General features: G+C 46.6%; 1 protein-coding gene across 7 annotated transcripts in view; it reads right to left on the reverse strand.

Annotated features, from left to right (window-relative positions):
- The window catches only part of SHANK1 (SH3 and multiple ankyrin repeat domains 1), a 518,963-nt gene that overhangs the window by 226,284 nt on the left and 272,213 nt on the right, over positions 1-20,466 (reverse strand). For all 7 annotated transcript variants that reach the window (XM_056543605.1, XM_056543607.1, XM_056543608.1 and 4 more), the window contains 2 exons: positions 7,176-7,343; positions 3,007-3,123 (listed from right to left, as the gene is read on the reverse strand). In XM_056543605.1, coding sequence (XP_056399580.1) covers positions 3,007-3,123; positions 7,176-7,343 — 285 coding nt within the window. The remainder of the gene's footprint in view (positions 1-3,006; positions 3,124-7,175; positions 7,344-20,466) is intronic.

Below are 20,466 nucleotides of genomic sequence, written 5' to 3' on the forward strand. Positions count from 1 at the left end.
AGGGATTATCTGATATAGATAATATATAATAATAGATAATATATGTATTATAGATAATATATAATAATAGATACTATATTTAAGCCACATGGTTGCAAACATACTGGATGATTTTACTGCTAAGTAAAATGTAATTCAGCCTCTACATATGAAAGTATCAATAATAAAAGGAAATACATCCACCAAGTAAAATTCCCTTAGCCTGTGTAATTTATATTGTGGTCTAAAGAGGGCAGTAATGTAGTAGTCAGTGATGGTATAATAAAAGGGGCTACTTAATGTCAGTCTAATTGATTAAAGAGGTTCTGTGGCCAACCCCTCAAAATGAGATTGCATTATCATAAAACCGCTTAGGGTGTCCTGATCACACACCATTTTTATAGTTTCTTGATACACCCTCCGTTCCTGATGGGAGTTTATAGTTTGTTTGATTATTGAGGGAATTAGTCAGATGGGCGTCAACCTAATTTTAATAATGGAAGTGACGGTGATCAGGTGATGGGCGGCATTATACAGTCAGGGGGTGTGAATGTTGTACACTGAGGGGCGTGTATGCCTAATACTCACCCCCTGACTGTATGATACCACCAGTCCCCTTATAATCACTCCCATTATGAAAATAAAGTCCACGCCCATCTGACTGATTCCCTGAATTGTCAGACAAACTATAAATCCACATATCTCAGAAATGAAAAGGCCTATCAAGAAACTGTACAAAGTTTTGTAATTTGGGCACTATAAGCTATTTATTGATGATGCAATTTTATTTTCCGACCTCCTATCCCATCCTTATATCCCAACCTCACATCCTGATCTCATATTCCGTTCTCATAAGTTGTCCTTATATCCCGAACCCATATCCTGTCATCATATTCAGCCCTCATATCTCAACCTCCTATTCCATCCTCATAACCTGTCCTCATATCCTGTCCTCATATTTTGTCTTTAGATTTCAAATTCATATCCTGTCCTCATGTCCTGACCTCATATCAATAACCTCATATCCTATCCTCATATCCTGACCTCATATCCTGTCCTCATATCCCCAACCTCATATCCCCAACCTCATATCCCCAACCTCATATCCTCAACCTCATATCACATCACCAACCTCATATCCTGACCTCATATCACTAACCTCATATCCTAACCTCATATCCTGACCTCATATCCTGACCTCATATCACCAACCTCATATCCTGACCTCATATCACCAACCTCATATCCCCAACCTCATATCCCCAACCTCATATCCCCAACCCCATATCCCCAACCTCATATCCCCAACCTCATATCCCCAACCTCATATCCCCAACCTCATATCCCCAACCTCATATCCCCAACCTCATATCCGCAACCTCATATCACCAACCTCATATCCCGTCTTTAGATCTCAAATTCATATCCTGTCCTCTTATCCTGAGCTCATATCTCAACCTAATTTTTTGTCCTCATATCCCTTCCTCACATATCGTCCTTATATTCCAAACTCATAATCCGTCCTGATATGTCGTCCTCTTATCCCAAACTGATATCCCGTCCTTAAATCCTTACCTCATATCCAGACCTCATATTCCATCCTCTTATGCATCAAGGAGTTCTTGCCTCAGTAATATAGTGCCATGTAGATAGAGGAATCATATGGCAGCACACTGAGTCTTAAAGGGGTATTCCAGGCAAAAACTTTTTTTTATATATCAACTGGCTCCGGAAAGTTAAACAGATTTGTAAATTACTTCTATTAAAAAATCTTAATCCTTCCAATAGTCATTAGCTTCTGAAGTTTTCTGTCTAACTGCTCAATGATGATGTCACGTCCCGCGAGCTGTGCATGATGGGAAAATATCCCCATGGGAGCTGCACAGCTCCTGGGACATGAGTCATCAGAAAGCAGTTAGACAGAAAACAGCAACTCAACTTCAGAAGCTAATAAATATTGGAAGGATTAAGATTTTTTAATAGAAGTAATTTACAAATCTAGAAAGAACTCCGTCCGGCACCAAGGTATGGGGTAAAAAGGGCTTGTCTTTATTTATTCCACTGCAAGATACATACAGATCAAGATGTCTGACGCGTTTCGCCCTTTACAGGGCTTAATCGTAGACTCTACGTTGAGTCTACGATTAAGCCCTGTAAAGGGCGAAACGCGTCAGACATCTTGATCTGTATGTATCCTGCAGTGGAATAAATAAAGACAAGCCTTTTTTACCCCATACCTTGGTGCCGGAAGGAGTTCTTTCTAGCATAAGGAGTTGCCGGAGGCGGTGCCGGCAGTCCGCAGCACAGGTGTGAGAGGTGTCCAGCGCTGGTGAGAGCGGTATCCATAATCCTTTAATTTACAAATCTGTTTAACTTTCTGGAGCCAGTTGATATATAAAAAAAAAGTTTTTGCCTAGAATACCCCTTTAAGTACACAGTTCTGACATTTGTTTGACGCTTTAGCGATAGAATAAAATGCTGTTACTATATTATTTTAAAGGCAGTGTCAGTCTACTTAGTAATTTCTGGAGCTGCATCATTGGATACTGTATATAACCCCACATGCCAGACTCTGCGACCTCTATGTATAATACAAGGACCTAAACCAGTGTTTTCTAACCACGTTGGAAAATACAGCTCCCAGCATGCCCGGACAGCCGAAGGCTGTACGGGCACGCTGGGAGTTGACGTTTTGCAACAGCTGGAGGCACACTGGTTGGGAAACACTGTCCTAAACAACCGCACCCCAGCACGTATAGCACATCCTCCGTGGTGGTCGCCTTGTGACAGACAGCTGTAGTCAGGGTTACAAGCTGCCCACATCAAGCAATTATTCAGTATTTATTGGCCTCAGCTGCTTCAGGGAGGACGTGAAAACTATTTACGGATCTGTCACCGAGTGCGATAGGAATGAAGAGAAAAGAGGTGATGGGAAAGATAATGACAGCGGGGAAGATGCCACGTATCTGATGGAGGGGGGGGGGGATGCGGGAATATGGAAGAATGAGGCTTCCCGGGAGCACCAACCTTGTTATACAGGGCACAGATATGCAGAGCGGTGTTGCCCGAAGCGTTCTGAGCAGCAGGGTCAGCGCCATAGAAGAGAAGATGCTCTAGATGTTGTGAGTGGCCATGCTGGCAGGCCTGGGTGGGAAGAAAATACATCAGAATTCATTATGACAGATCTACAATATAGAGCACAACAGGGATTAGAACACTATGGGGGAGTTTTATCAAAACCTGTGCAGAGTAAAAGTTGCCCAGTTGCCCATAGCAATCAATCAGATCGCTTCTTTCATTTTCAAAAGGATAAGGGATAGTCGTAGAAACAAAAAAACCAGGTGCTGGCGCAACTGCTTACTTCAGAAGGACGGAGTGATGCTCGTATATATTTCTACATCAACGTATTTATTAAAGTTCCATAAAATAGCCAAAACATAACGCGTTTCTGGGCATACAGCGCCCCTTCCTCAGATGTGCAAAATGGCAATGGTTTGCCATTTTGCACATCTGAGGAAGGGGCGCTGTATGCCCAGAAACGCGTTATGTTTTGGCTATTTTATGGAACTTTAATAAATACGTCGATGTAGAAATATATACGAGCATCACTCTGTCCTTCTGAAGTAAGCAGTTGCGCCAGCACCTGTTTTTTTTTGTTTATACGACTATCCCTTATCCGGTTAATTTCCGGTGGATTGGAGGATGCCTATCCGGCACCCGGTGGCTGCACTGCCCAATATCTTGAACAAGCGATATAAGTTGTTGTGTCTTGCATACACAACACAATCAGGTGAGCGGATTTAAATTTGTCCACCAACCTGTTACGGCTTTAGAATACTGCGCAATGAGAAGCTCTGCTGTCTTTTCTTTTCACATATAGACTTTGTATTCATTTTCAAAAGGACCTATGGAAAATGAAAGAAGCAATCTGATTGGTTGCTATGGGCAACTAGGCAACTTTTCCTTTGCACAGGTTTTGATAAATCTCCCCCTATGACTATGTTATTCAGGGGACGGGACAACTCTGCTGAAAAGGGAAATTAGGAGCAACTAAAAATACATCACATTTTTACAGTCCCCAAGTTAATTCAGGGGTACTCCAGAGGAAAAAAATATATATTTTTTAAATCAACTGGTGCCAGAAAGTTATACAGATATGTAAATTACTTCAATTTAAAAATCTTAATCCTTCCAGTACTTATCAGCTGTTGCATACACCAGAGGAAGTTGTGTAGTTGTTTCCAGTCTGACCACAGTGCTCTCTGCTGACACCTCTGTCCGGACATAGACAGAGGTGGCAGCAGAGAGTCTGTGGCCAGACTAGAAAGAACTACACAACTTCCTTTGGAGCATACAGCAGCTGATAAGTACTGGATTTTTTTTCCAAATCTGTTGAACTTTCTGGTACCAGTTGATTTGAATTTTTTTCCCCTCCAGAGTACCCCTTTAATGGCCCCTGTTACAGCTTCCACCGTGGTTATACCTGGATGACAAGTCTGACTAGCAATGCATTCCCGATCTCTCTACAGTTGACAAATTATCGTAGTCATTTAGGGCTCTGGGCGTAATTTGTTGCTTCTGGGCCCCGATGCAAAATCTGCAACAGGGCCCCATGTGGCAATTATAATACCGGTCTCTTATGTGGCAGATGGGCTTTGGGGCCCCCTTAGGCACCAGGGCCCCTGTGCGACCGCTACCTCTGCATCCCCTATAGCTACGCCCCAATAACTGTCTGGTCGCAGGGAGCGGCAGAGATGCCCAAGGACCGGATTCTGGTCTCTTTGACGCTCTCATAGAAAATGAATGGAGCTCTTGCCGTCTGCAACATGCACTCCTATCAGATCCATGGTTTCCGTTCAGAAGGGGGGTCCCAGCAGTAGGACCCAAATCCCCCCCTCCGCAGTCAGACATGTGGTGGCCCAGTACAGGAGTGGTAACCCTGTACCCTTGCTGCTCTGTCAGGCAGACTCCATTCAGTGACCCCTGCCCCGTACCTATGTCCTGTTAAGTGTTCAATGTCTATGGTAATTAATGTAAAATGTATATAGTGTTATGTACCTGTGGTGTCCCAGTACTGTATCCTATACGTTACCTGTATAGAGGTCCCCATAGCCAGAGTCCCTAGGACGTCGGGGTCCCTCTTGTCTAGTCTTCCCCTTGTCACCTCTCACTCAGTAGATATATAGTAATTCTATTTGATATTTATATAGCTACAGGTATAGAAACTGTATATATTTGGTTATTTACCTGTACGGAGCGTAGCAGGACCTGCAGGTCACGTGATCAGGTAGAAACTCTATGGTTTTACTTAAGGACCTTTGGAGGTCCCCGTGACATGTTCACCCACCATGCCTTGTAACGGTGAGTGACAGCTGACACGGACCAATCCAAAAAGGCCCTGCCCATATAAGGGAGCGGCGGCCATTACTAACTTCTCTTTCCTCGTGGGCTGCTGATGAGGACGGATCTGCGCAGCTGTCATCAGAAGTAACCAGGCCTAAGGGCCTAAGCCTTGCGGCAACGATCATCTCTCAAAACTGTGAGTTATTTCAATCCCTATTACCTCAGTAAGATCACCGGACCTAAATATTCCCCTAAATTCGGACGGATCTCTGCAAAATTCCTAAATCTAATAACTCTTTGGATAAGTCAATGGTCCTCAGCATCTGTCAATCACTGCCGTGCTATATTGAGACTGTATTGCTAAGACTGTTGCTGTTAATTGGATGTACCGCAAGTACCTCAGTAAGTTTATGCAAGTTCAAGTTCATCTCCATTGTGGACCTTCATTCATTTAAGCACGCATCTATAGTTTCTGGGAAGGGTGGCGATAGGCCGGAGATTTACCTCAGCGTATTAACCCCCACCCAGTGACAGGGGTTAAATTAACCCCTTATATTTTGAAGCAACACCCCAACTACACTATACCCCCCAAGGGCTACCACATACCTTTAAGTAATGTTGCTATGCATTGTAACCAAGGAAGGTAACAGTGATCATGTGACCTACGGGGTGACCTATGGGACCCCTCCTGAGTCTCCCCCTTATAAACCTGGGTGGTGCTAGTTCGGTCTCTTTGAGTCTGCTGAGATTCAGTACAGTCAAGTCCTGAGAGAGTGTCTGGTGTCCTGAGGAGGCCAAAAGCCTCCACGCATCCGCTAGTCCACTGCCCCACAGGTGAACGTCAAAATCTGGTAAGCTACAAATGGGGTGAAGTCTGTCTAGTCAGCCCCAGTCAAGTCAGTCAAGATCAATCTGTGTCAAGTCAGCGTGGCCCTGCATCAAAATGTCCAAGTTGTCCAATTTGCCCCCGTGCCTAGCCCAGGATCCAGCGGTATACCTTCGGGTGGTGTGGAGGTTAAACCACACCCTGGCGTCACGAACACAATGGGTTAATGCCATCTGCCCTCATCACACCCTCACCACAGACACTTATCCTAAGGTTTTGTATTTCACTAGACCACTTTTTTTTGAGGCTAAAAATAAAAAAATTGTGAAAAAGCGCCAAAGGAAAAAAAACACCAAGAGGGTTTGGCAGTTTATAAGCAATTTTTGACATTTGTGTTGTTTTTTGGGGTGTTTTTATTAAAGCATGAAAGCATGTGGAAACCTAGCTTTAGGAAAACTGGGTTACAAGACCCTTGGAGCTATAATGGTGAAAATATTGGTGGTCACTCAGGTTTCCCAGGAACTGAAACTGAGTAACATCTACAGCATAACAAGACACCTTAAAGACATTGGGGGAGATTTATGGAAACCTGTGTAGAGGAAGAGGGGTGCAGTTGTCCGTAGCAACCAGTCAGATCGCTTCTTTAAGTTTTCAAAGACCTTTTTAAAAATGAAAGAAGCGATCTGATTGGTTGCTATGGGCAACTGCAATACTCTTCCTCTACACAGGTTTTGATAAACCTTCATCCGTATTTACTGGGGAACTTCTATGAGGGTAGAATTATGCTTTGCATTGCATTAGGTCATCACCTGGTTCTGCTATAGCTGGGTACGGCAGCTATGGGGCGCTATACAGTCGGTTATTACACTCTTATTTTATTTCCTTACTGGTATAAACAATATTGACCAATCAATACCTCTAACCCCACCATTCAGCTAACTGTTGACCCTAGTGTTGGAGTTGTGAACCATCATGCCACTTTGTTGCCTTTCTTGTGAGATGTTCATGAGTATCCGATTCTTACTACCTGGTGAATTTCTTGCCAGCCGTTTTCATCCACTGTGCCAATGTATGCTCGGTTATAGAGCAGTAACTCACAGCACCTAGGGTCTCCGCCCACCATGGCCGTATGGTAGAGAGGAGTCAGACCTCGACGATCTTTGTAATTTGGAGAACCGCCAAGGTCCAAAAGTGTCTGTATGAGAAAAGATAATAAAATATAAAAGTAGAAATTACAAGAGAGGAATATTCACAAACTTTCATTGAAGCCTTAATCACATTTAAAGGGGTTGTGCACTGCCCTGCCTTTCGGAGCTCCACTCGCAGCGTCCGGAAGTTCTTTACTCCGAACGCTGTGTGCGGGCTTCCGTGTTCGCGTCCGCCGGGCGTGACGTCACGCCCGGCCCCTCGTGACGTTACGTCTGCCCCCTCTACCAAAGTCTATGGGAACGGGGCGTGACAGCGGTCGCGCCCCCTTCCCATAGACTTTCGTTGAGGGGGCGGGCTTGACATCACGAGGGGCCGGGCGTGACGTCTTGCCCGGTGGCCGCGAACACGGAAGCCCGCACACAGCATTCGGAGAAATGAACTTCCGGACACTGCGAGCAGAGCTCCAAAAGGCAGGGCAGCGCACAACCCCTTTAAACTATAACGGACCTATGGGAAACCCCACCGCGGTACCACAGATAAAAAAAACATTTCACACAGTGCATTCCTAAATGACAGTAATGGATGAAACTTGTAACAAATGATACATACTATAATGTAGTAACAAATAATATATACTGTAATGTAGTAGGGAATGGAAACAGCATTATTTGAAAACCGCAAAGCAATGGCGTACAGAGATAAAAGGGGCAAACAATAAAGGCAGAGAAGGTGGCACTCACCATCCAGAGTGGTGCTTTCTTCAATTAACAGCAGCATCACAGGTACATGTGGGTATGACGATGTGAGGCAGGGGCAGCCAAAATAGGCCGTTTTGTGCGTGTGAGTCACTTTCCTCAAGCCAGTACCAGCTTGAGGAAGGGCGTCACACGCACAAAACAGCCTGTTCCATTTGCCCCTGCCTCACAATGCCATACCCACATGTACCTGTGATGCTGCTGTTAATTGAATACAGCACCGCTCTGGATGGTGAGTGCCGCCTTCTCTGCCTTTATTATTTGTTTTTCGTATGTCTTCCTCTGGGCTGAGCACCACCGCTACCAGCCTATTACGGGTCACACTGGACTCTACTTACCACAGTGCCAGCACGGTTCTTAGTATGGAAGTGCCGGATACACATTTCTTTAAGTCGAATAGATAAAAGGGGTCCCATAGCAAATATCAAAACAGGCCTTCTATTATGGCATCTGATTTTGCCCCCCAGGACAGAAAGGTCTGATATTTATTCCCTATTGGTCAATACCTAGTACAGTTACCTAGAGAGAGGAATGCTACAGTTTTTTACCAATAGAAAAAGTAGTAGGACCAACCAGGAGAGGGCCCTCTCCCTCCAAGGGTCCCGATAGCAGCCTCATGGTCTGCCCCCATGGCACATATGCCCTTGCTGCCGAGTGTGAAGATCCCGCTCTACTTTCTTTCACCTCTTTTCTTTCCTGAAGCAACTCCTATCCCTGTTGTCCCCTTCCCTTCTGCTATACTTCCTGTCACCCTCCCTCCTGCTGCACCTCCTGTCACTGTTGTCACACTCCCTCCAAAAGTGGGAGAAAAAGTAATGGTAAACTCACGGTAAACAGTGTAAATGCCCAAAAATTTAAAATGCCAAAGTTGCTGATTTTTGATCCCATCCCAGAAAAAAAAAATTAAACAAATGTGCTCAAAAACTCAATGGTACATAAAGTGATCATGGCACAAAAACTGAAAAATTGCGCTGGTTGTTTAAAAAAAAAAAAAAAATCCTGGCTCCTAAGTTTTTTGCTGGCTCCTAGATTCAAAGCAAATTCATCAATCCCTGCTCTTAGCCAACTGTGGACCGAACCAACGCACAGTCACTACCAACAACAATAATGATGCAAAACAACGTGAACCTGATGAAAGGGCGCTGCAGTTCATGTAAGTGCAAACCATGACTGGAGGGATGTTAGACCCGCCCCCTTCCCCATTAAAAAACCTCACCAACCCATCACCCATTCCACCACCCACCATTTTCCTCATAAAAACCTGACACAAACTGTGGTGAAAATGGGCCGGTCAGGCCCGTTTATTAACAAATACTTCAATATACATAACAGTATTATCATAAACCAACATTTATTCAAACATTTTCTCCAACCTAGGCACTAACAATTTACCCCTGGCCGCATTCACCTGACCCAGGGGCACTCGAAAGGGTTAATGCCTGCTCCCAACAACTACTGGGGCCCCGACACACCACCAGGAGGCCCATTCAGCTGTGTCCCCGACAGCTGTCAACACCATCCCTCTAATCCAAACTCTGCAATTCCCAGCAATTAATCCCACCAAGGACCCCTTTTACCAGCCACAGAATGGAAGTGTGTGACACCTCACCCACTTCCATCCCGCCACACCTGAATGGCCTTCTCAACACCCTCCTGCAAGGCCAAAGCCCACAAGTCAATGCCTCTGACATTAAAGTGGATACCATCCCTCCGATGGCACTCCCCAGGCCCCCCTTCCAATTCACAATGCCTAACCACAATACCCCATTGCGACAAACAAACCACCCCACCTCCTTATTTGTCTTCACCCGCACCTTATTTAGCCAAGCCACCGACCGCGCATGGTGCCACACCCTCCGGGCCACCATGTCCGACCAATCCAAAACAAGCTCCGGAAAAGTAAACCAGAGACACATAAAAAAACAATTTAATGTCTCTAATTAGTTCCTTCGTAGGCCGGACTCCCAGATCGTATCCCCACAAATGCACTACCAGCACATCCAGAGGGCGATCCAAAGCAACGTGCCGCTGCACTTCCGGCAAAAGCCGACTCCACAACATAACTCCAACTCCAATCCACCGAATCACCGCTAGCGACCAACTAATACCCAACTGCCTACCATCGCAACAAACATCCGCCTGAACCGCACCCCACCGGACATACGACAACCAGCCGAAGTCACTGCCGAACTAGGGATACGAAATCCCTCAGCGAAACCAGCCAATATCAACTCAGCTCCCTCCCTGTTTGGATACTGGCCTAGAAACCACCACATCTCGTCCACCTTCACCGGTGTCACTCCGGGACTGTGAAGCCTCAGCAGAACTTGGCGTAGCCTGTGAGCCACCCCCTTCCCCTCGTCCCGAGCATTCATGCTTAAAGTGGCAGTCGGCCCCAAATCTGCACTGGCCCTCATTGAACTGCCAGGAGCAGCCTCTCCGCATACCAGCCGGTTGCCCTGCTGCAGTAGCCCCACAAGCTGACCCTGAAAAGGGCTGAGAACTACCCAATATCCTTATGTTCCCCCCGGATAGAAGGCCACACCGCCTTCCGCTGCCTAAACTGTTCATCATACCTCAGCCAAGCCACGCCCCCCATACACCCTATAGGCCTCCCCCATCGCATCAAGATAACAGAACAAAGCAGAACATTGCGACTGCGACTTCTTGCCAATCACACTCGCCAAAATAGAAATAGCTTGGAGCCAATTGGAAAAAGTGCACGGTATCAGCCGATACCGCCGCTTTTCCTCCTCCTCTTTCTTACTTTCCAAAGGCTTCCTATAATCCAGATTAATCTTTTCCAACAGAAGCAAGGAAAAGATCTTCACATATTTGTTCTTCTAGATCTTTTCCCTAACTTCTGGCTTCAAATGAGCCCCCCAGCCGCCCCTCAAAGCACACGTATACTTCGCCCTTAGGCGCATCCACACATCATCCCGACCTTCTCCTTAGGAGCAGCTGCAGGCACCGCCTCACCAACACTCCCCCCAGCCACCACAACAAGCCCGGCCGCCATGGCCGCAACAGGCCCCGCCTCCCGACCACAGCTCCCTGCAACTACCCACGTCCCCACTGCCACTACTGGACCCGGCACTGTGAGCCCCACACTCTGCCTCTTCGCGGCCTACCACACTAGCAAAGGAGAGCTCCCCGTCATCCCCCGTGACAAAACGCGCGGATATCGTCAGCAAGTAGAATTCCTCCGGAATGCCCGCGGCACCTGGGGAGAAGGAACAACAGCCGCTGGCTCCCGAGGGTCCCTGCTGGGGCTTCTGAGGTGCCACCAAGACCTGGGGCAGAGTCAGAACTCAGCCGGTCCGATGCCTGCAAGTGCCGGGAGCCACGCCGCGGGCCAGCAGACACAGATTCCGCAGGCTGCCCTGCTCCCAGCACCACCCGCACCTGTTCCTGCAGCCAGGCCCCGCCACGATTCTCAGCAGACACAGGGGGGTAGTTGTAGTTTTGCAACAGCTGGAGGCACCCTGGCTGGAAACATTGGGATAAAGCGTTGAGTTTCTTCACAGCTGCAATGCACTACAATTCCACATATCACCTGTCAGGCTGTTCTAGTCAGCAATCTCAAGGTCAATTTGAATGGGAGGGGGTTAAGCTTTATACATCTGCATATAAATATATATATCTATATGATAAATATTCGGCGATGACTCACGGCATAAATTATTTATCCCTGTATGGGCCGCCAGCGTCATACTGCCTACTGATAGCGGAAAGCGAAGCAAAGCCAACAAAACAAAGCCAATGCTTACACAAGCTGAGCAGAGCCTTGTACCAAACAGTGTATACAGAATTACAAGCAGATGCGGAACCTGAAGGTTCCTGGGTCCTAATCCAAAATGAATAACAGGTGAATTAGAGCAGTGGCCGAGACAGCTCTAGAAGGGGTTGGTTTGTGAGGCCAGAAATAGGGTTGTGTATGATGAGTATAGTGTGGGATGATGATGAGGGTGGTAGTCTCTTCTGTATCATGTGGCTTGAGTAGTCCAACCCTGCTTTCCTTTGTAGATCTCTACTAGGGTTGATCCTGAATATTCGCAATGCTAATTTTATTCGTGAATATCGCATATTCGTGAATATTTGCGAATATAGCACTACAGTGATCCCTCAACTTACAATGGCCTCAACATACAATATTTTCAACATACAATGGCCTTTTCTGGACCATTGTAAGTTGAAACCAGACTCAACATACAATACTACGGACAGTCCAGATCTGTGAAATGTGTTAATGGCCGGAAGAACTGACCAATCAGAATGGGCATTCACTGGTAAAACCCCTGTATTACTGAAGCGTATGCACTGACTGATGTCTGGTAGCGCCCCCTATAGTACAGGAAGGTATTACATGTTCTGTACACTTTACCTGTACCAGGTAAGGGCGGCTCCATTTTACTTTTTTAGGACACTGTGTACTGTACAGGACCCTGAAGAAGCTCCTGTCCTCTACATAGACCAGTGTTTCCCAAGCAGGGTGCCCCCAGCTGTTGCAAAACTACAACTCCCAGCATGCCCGGACAGCCTCTGGCTGTCCGGGCATGCTGGGAGTTGTAGTTTTGCAACAGCTGGAGGCTCCATGCTTGGGAAACACTGATATAGACAATGATTTACAGCTCCCAGCAGATCTTTCTTACTTTTATATGTAAGGATTTGCTTTATCTGTATTAGTTATCTACTTATTTATCTTTAATTCTCACTTTTTCCTATTTTTGGATGACATTTTGGTGCCTTTAGAACCAATTACCAGGTTTCCATAGAGTTCTGGTCTCAACATACAATGGTTTCAACATACAATGGTCATCCTGGAACCGATTAATATTGTAACTTGAGGGACCACTGTATATATTTGAAATTACGAATATTATAATTTTTTTTCCCCCAGTACATGTTACGCCGAGCGCTCCGGGTCCCCACTCCTCCCCGGAGCGCTCGCAACATCCTTGCAATTGCAGCGCCCCGGTCAGACCTGCTGACCGGGTGCGCTGCGATACCTCTCCCAGCCGGGATGCGATTCGCGATGCGGGTGGCGCCCGCTCGCGATGCGCACCCCGGCTCCCGTACCTGACTCGCTCTCCGTCGGTCCTGTCCCGGCGCGCGCGGCCCCGCTCCTTAGGGCGCGCGCGAGCCGGGTCTCTGCGATTTAAAGGGCCACTGCGCCACTGATTGGCGCAGTTGGCTTAATTAGTGTGTTCACCTGTGCACTCCCTATTTATACCTCACTTCCCCTGCACTCCCTCGCCGGATCTTGTTGCCATTGTGCCAGTGAAAGCGTTTCCTTGTGTGTTCCTAGCCTGTGTTCCAGACCTCCTGCCGTTGCCCCTGACTACGATCCTTGCTGCCTGCCCCGACCTTCTGCTACGTCCGACCTTGCTCTTGTCTACTCCCTTGTACCGCGCCTATCTTCAGCAGTCAGAGAGGTTGAGCCGTTGCTAGTGGATACGACCTGGTTGCTACCGCCGCTGCAAGACCATCCCGCTTTGCGGCGGGCTCTGGTGAATACCAGTAGCAACTTAGAACCGGTCCACCAGCACGGTCCACGCCAATCCCTCTCTGGCACAGAGGATCCACCTCCTGCCAGCCGAATCGTGACAGTAGATCCGGCCATGGATCCCGCTGAAGTTCCTCTGCCAGTTGTCGCCGACCTCACCACGGTGGTCGCCCAGCAGTCGCAACAGATAGCATCAAAAAGTCCTTGCGACTCATCTCTCGCTTCTATTGGTGGCCGACTCTGGAGACGGATGTCGTTGATTTTGTGCGGGCCTGTACTGTCTGTGCCCGGGATAAGACTCCTCGCCAGAAGCCCGCTGGTCTCCTTCATCCTCTGCCTGTCCCCGAACAGCCTTGGTCACTGATTGGTATGGACTTTATTACAGACTTACCCCCATCCCGTGGCAACACTGTTGTTTGGGTGGTCGTTGATCGATTTTCCAAGATGGCACATTTTATTCCTCTTCCTGGTCTTCCTTCAGCGCCTCAGTTGGCAAAACTATTTTTTGTACACATTTTTCGTCTTCACGGTTTGCCCACGCAGATCGTCTCGGATAGAGGCATCCAATTCGTGTCTAAATTCTGGAGGGCCCTCTGTAAACAGCTCAAGATTAAATTAAACTTCTCTTCTTCTTATCATCCCCAATCCAATGGGCAAGTAGAAAGAATTAACCAGGTCCTGGGTGACTATTTACGGCATTTTGTTTCCTCCCGCCAGGATGACTGGGCAGATCTTCTACCATGGGCCGAATTCTCATACAACTTCAGAGTCTCTGAATCTTCTGCTAAGTCCCCATTTTTCGTGGTGTACGGCCGTCACCCTCTTCCCCCCCTCCCTACTCCCTTGCCCTCTGGTTTGCCCGCTGTGGATGAAGTGACTCGTGATCTTTCCACCATATGGAAAGAGACCCAAAATTCTCTTTTACAGGCTTCATCCCGCATGAAAAGGTTTACCGATAAGAAAAGAAGAACTCCCCCCATTTTTGCTCCCGGAGACAAGGTATGGCTCTCCGCTAAATATGTCCGCTTTCGTGTCCCCAGTTACAAACTGGGACCACGCTATCTTGGTCCTTTCAAAGTCTTGTGCCAGATTAATTCTGTCTCTTACAAACTCCTTCTTCCTCCTTCTCTTCGTATTCCCAATGCCTTCCATGTCTCTCTCCTTAAACCACTCATCATCAACCGTTTCTCTCCCAAACTTGTTTCTCCCACTCCTGTTTCCGGTTCTTCTGACATCTTCTCCGTGAAGGAGATACTGGCCTCCAAGACGGTCAGAGGAAAAAGATTTTTTTTGGTAGATTGGGAGGGCTGTGGTCCTGAAGAGAGATCCTGGGAACCTGAGGACAACATCCTAGACAAAAGTCTGGTCCTCAGGTTCTCAGGCTCCAAGAAGAGGGGGAGACCCAAGGGGGGGGGTACTGTTACGCCGAGCGCTCCGGGTCCCCGCTCCTCCCCGGAGCGCTCGCAACATCCTCGCAATTGCAGCGCCCCGGTCAGACCTGCTGACCGGGTGCGCTGCGATACCTCTCCCAGCCGGGATGCGATTCGCGATGCGGGTGGCGCCCGCTCGCGATGCGCACCCCGGCTCCCGTACCTGACTCGCTCTCCGTCGGTCCTGTCCCGGCGCGCGCGGCCCCGCTCCTTAGGGCGCGCGCGCGCCGGGTCTCTGCGATTTAAAGGGCCACTGCGCCACTGATTGGCGCAGTTGGCTTAATTAGTGTGTTCACCTGTGCACTCCCTATTTATACCTCACTTCCCCTGCACTCCCTCGCCGGATCTTGTTGCCATTGTGCCAGTGAAAGCGTTTCCTTGTGTGTTCCTAGCCTGTGTTCCAGACCTCCTGCCGTTGCCCCTGACTACGATCCTTGCTGCCTGCCCCGACCTTCTGCTACGTCCGACCTTGCTCTTGTCTACTCCCTTGTACCGCGCCTATCTTCAGCAGTCAGAGAGGTTGAGCCGTTGCTAGTGGATACGACCTGGTTGCTACCGCCGCTGCAAGACCATCCCGCTTTGCGGCGGGCTCTGGTGAATACCAGTAGCAACTTAGAACCGGTCCACCAGCACGGTCCACGCCAATCCCTCTCTGGCACAGAGGATCCACCTCCTGCCAGCCGAATCGTGACAGTACACATCACAGTGATCATCCCTCTCTGCTTCCAGCTTGTGTGGTATAAAGAAGGCTCTAATACTACTGTGTGAAATTTGCAATTTTCGCATATGCAAATTTCTGTATATGCTTATTTTTGCATATGCAAATTTTTGCATATGCGAAAATAAAATGCGAATATTACGAATATGCAAATTTTGAGAATATATGACCAATATTCGTCCATATATTCGCGAAATATCGCAAATTCGAATATGGCCTATGCCGCTCAACACTAATCTCTACAGACGCCTACATCAATGTAGCTGTTCCCTGTACACAAGGCCCCAGGAAAAGACACCTCAAAGCCAAGGTTCTTGAAGAAAAACATTAAAGGGGTACTCCGGTGGATTTTTTTAATTTATTTTTTTAAATCAACTGATGCCAGAAAGTTAAACAGATTTGTAAATTACTTCTATTAAAAAATCTTAATCCTTCCAATACTTGTTAGTGGCTGTATACTACAGAGGAAATTCTTTTCTTTTTAGATTTCTTTTCTGTCTGACCACAGTGCTCTCTCCTGACACCTCTGTCCATGTCAGGAAGTGTCCAGAGCAGGAGAAAATCCCCATTGCAAACATATGCTGCTCTGGACAGTACCTAAAATAGACAGAGGTGTCGGCAGAGAGCACTGTGGTCGTGACAGAAAAGAAATCCAAAAAGAAAATAATTTCCTCTGTAGTATACAGCCACTAATAAGTACTGGAAAGATTAAGATTTTTTTATAGAAGCAATTTACAAATCTGTTTAACCTTCTGGAGCCAGTTGATTTAAAAAAAAGTTTTCCACCCCTTTAACTTTACTTTTTTCCAGTGACAGATCAGTGCAGTGACTATTGTGGCGTCCCCGCACCAAATGCTGTCCTGTGGGCTGCCGACTTCCTCAGGCAGGCCTGCGGCACAGGTGTTGGGCCAAGGACTGGTTGTTACAGTTAATATGCTTAAGCACTTTACCAAATGTTATTTATATTTCTAATGTACACTGTGAAATTTTCTATTTATCTGTGTTGTACCTTTAAGAGAGAGGAGCAGTGCAAGCCCATGTGACCCTGCCTGCCCAATGGGAATCCCTAAATTGTTAGCTATATAGAGTATTGGGGGGAGGAGTTACCCCAGTTTCTGCTGAGCACAAGTGTGGTAAAGGTGTGAGCCGTGTGCGGAGAAGCTCTGAGGGAAGTCCAAGAACAAATCTCTTCTCAAGTCTTATCCAGCCATTCTGCAAGAATTCCCCGTACAGAGGAAAGTCAAGCCCTGGCGGAGAAAGTCACAGGACCTTGTGAGAACCCTAGTGACCTGAAAAATCTTCAGTCTCACATCAAGTCAGTATTAATTCAGTGGGTGAAAAGCACCATAAGTCCCAGCAAGGCAACAGGGCTCCCAATGGGTTACACTGCATCCTCTCCACTCTGCACTATACTGTTGGCGTGTAATAACATCTGCACCCTGCTCAGTAAAGACAGTTATCCGTAATCTGACATCAGTGTGTTTTTTTACCCCCATGTCTGGCCCAGGAAAAGCTGACTCCAACCTCTGACCATGTTTAGGCTAACGGTGCCCTGGTGTCACGAAGTGATAAGGTATTCCTAGCACCCCCGTGGCGCCACACGATCCTGTGTCACGCTTTACGCAGACTTGTGTATTTGTAGCTATTTACTTGAGTTGTACTTGTAGTTCAACTTTGGTGTTGTAGTAGTTAATGTCCTATTTATCTGAGGGAACCAACAGGGGTTTTCATTGGGGTGTTCCATGGTGAAAATGTGCAAGGATCCCTCTCCACTTATGTTACAAAAGGGTCTTTACAGGAGTGTCCTATGGTAAATGTGCGCAAGGATCCCTCTCCACTTACTTTATGAATTTTGCTGTGATTCGACTCCAGAGGGTCAACCCCAATTTTTCCATAGGTTGCTAACCAGGCCAGGTACTTAGGATAACCCACCTAGTTCTTTGTTGCAATTGGGCCAACAGAATCCCTTTCTCCTACATGCTACTACTTTTATTCACTCTTGTAGCAGGACTTGCTAGGCGGGAAACTTGGGATAGTGCTGGTGATGTTGCGGCCTTGCTAGGTAACACCTGAGGCTCCATTGTGCAAAGTCTCTCATGAAGTGAGAGAGCTGCAGAGTTTCTTTGTTTACTGTACTTGAGTCAAAGCTCAACTACACTAACTAGATTTTGCACTCCCTATCCTGGGAAAAGGGGTGGAGCTAAATGACTATTGGACATGACTAAACATTGGTAACTCTGCCCCTAGACATGTTATCCCCTGTCCAAAGGATAGGGGATAACATGTTTGATCGCGGGGGGTCTGGTCACTGGGACTCCCTGCGATCTCCGGGCCTGGCGATGCAGCGTCACGGACACGGAATACCGTTTCTCTTAACATCGGCTGCATAAACAAAGCATGTGCATTTTAGCAAACTTTAACCTTTAACTCACTATAGAGAGCTCAATGTGTGTATGGCTTACCATAGAAACACAGAATATACATTTTTAATCCAGAAAGAGAAAACACTCTAGACTTGTGGTGTCCAACCTGCAGCCCTCCAGTTGATGCAAGTGGTAGTTTCGCTGGAAGTGATAGTTTTGCAACAGCTAGATGTCCACAGGTTGGACACCCTTGCTCTAGGTATATATGTATACTATCCAGCACTTAAGGAAAACTACAGTCACCCGAGCTGAACTTGGTTTAGCAACTTGTACGGCTGTGCTGGGCCACCACAAAGGGCCCAACACCTACCATGTGTCCTTTATAAAACTGGTGTCTTCGTAGGGTATGTTCACATTGCGTAATTAAACGCTGTGAACATTAGCATCCGTGCGAATGGGTCTTCTGCAAGACCTGTTCACATTGAGGAATTTCAGCGGCTGACAATTCCGCCACTGAAATAGTTCCGCGCAAAGAAAGAACATGCATAGCAGTCAATGGTGATGGCGCAGTGCCGCGCGGTCTTACTGCCGAAGTATTTTGGGCGGTGGCCACTAGATGGAATCTCCGCACAAGTGTCAAGGATGGCTCGAATAGAGGCTCTCAAGTGTGATTGACTGTGCCGTTATATACTGCTAAGTGTCAACACAAGAATTATACACCAAACAGGCCTGTTGGTATAAACTCTCTCAGCATACTTGCAGCTGCCCCAAAGGAGTTCTGTTTAATCCAGGAAGTACAAATTTTACATTTGACAAAGAAGGAGGTTTAGTTATTACGTCAAAATCAGCATGTTACATTTTGATTGGTTGTTTGATTATTGCGCCCGTATATATTAGCATATCTAGTGTCCATTAATTTCTTGGCAGAAGTTCCTCTACAGGGAAATTCCAGAGTTCTCTGTCCGTCAGATATTTTGTCTTTCACTTCTTATCTCTGCCATGGCGGCATCATGGCAAGGCCTCCATCATAGTCAAGAGCAGATTAAAAGCTTATGGGTTTATGGGTTAAGGGGTAGGTAACAAATATATTTTTCCATCAGCAATGGCATATTAGTATTAATATATTGATCAGTGATAAGAAACATAAGAGTCATCCCTATCACAAGAATTCTGCGAGCGGAGATTCCGCAGTGTGAACATACCCTTATGTAGCATATGGGCCCCCTTAGGTACCAGGGCTCGCCCAATCACCAATAATAAATACATTGTATTCGGTAATGTGATTTACACATAAAAACGTGCCATTTTATGATCCCACACAAGTGCCCACATGACATAGCCAACCAGAGTACAACAATAATAGAGCCAGAGTGACCCCATAACAGTGCCAGTTGGCAGGGGAGTAGCAATAGAGGGTTCAGTATTTCTTCCCAGGCTTTTGCATGATGGGGTCCTAAAGCCCCTCTGCAACAATAGAAAATATACAGTAGTTGTTATAAATAAGACAAAGAAAATTCCACTCTGAAATTCCAGTGCAGCAGGAAGGAGATTCTGCTGCTCACTGCAGAATTTCTAAATTCAAATTTCAAATTCCAGACTCCTCCGAAAGAATGAACACGTTCAGATAGGATCAAAGCCCCTCGTAGACACATGTGCCACAGTGTTGTACCATAGCTTTGCTACTATTGACCCCAATAGGTTTCACTCTCATTTGCTTCTATGGCAACTAGTTATTGTTTAAGGGAGGGGGGTACAGATCTCCGGCGTGCGTTGTTTTGCGCTATTGTCTGTTAATTTGGCAGCTTTAAATATATATTTATATATTATAACACTCTGCCAGAAAATAGGAGGGCTTCATATGACTTAGATGTTACTATGGAAGCAGTTTTCCTCCCCTCCAAAGCTATTAACCCCTGTGGTAAGGATGAGCAGAACTGGGCTGCAATCCAACATGTGGTGCCAGGAGGGGTCAAGTGAAGTCGTCCAAGAAATGCTGGAACATGTGGATTGTGGAGCGTTCATAATACATATAGAGGGGGAGGGGGTGCCTGGGAAGAGATATCTGGGCATATACTACATACCACTCATGTATTCTGCTGTATAAGCCTTGTACCGTACATTGCAATCTGTCAAGGTGAGGGTTTGTGCATTCAGGTGATATTTTATGTTTAATAGTTTTTGTTTTTTCCCAGTATTATTACTAGTAGTTGGGTGAGCAGTAGACCTCCCTCCATTCAGTTATTCTTGTAGAATGGCCATTTGTTGGTGGTTTGCCATTCAGTATTTTTTTCTTATAGGGTGGCTCTTACAAGCTGTTTTTTGTGGCATTTACATGCCCTCTCTTTTTTACATTCTTCAGCTTGTTTTGCTGCACTATTTTTTAACTAGTTATTCATG

Source organism: Hyla sarda, chromosome 10 (genome assembly GCF_029499605.1).
Source record: "Hyla sarda isolate aHylSar1 chromosome 10, aHylSar1.hap1, whole genome shotgun sequence".
NCBI classification, from domain to species: Eukaryota; Metazoa; Chordata; class Amphibia; order Anura; family Hylidae; genus Hyla; species Hyla sarda.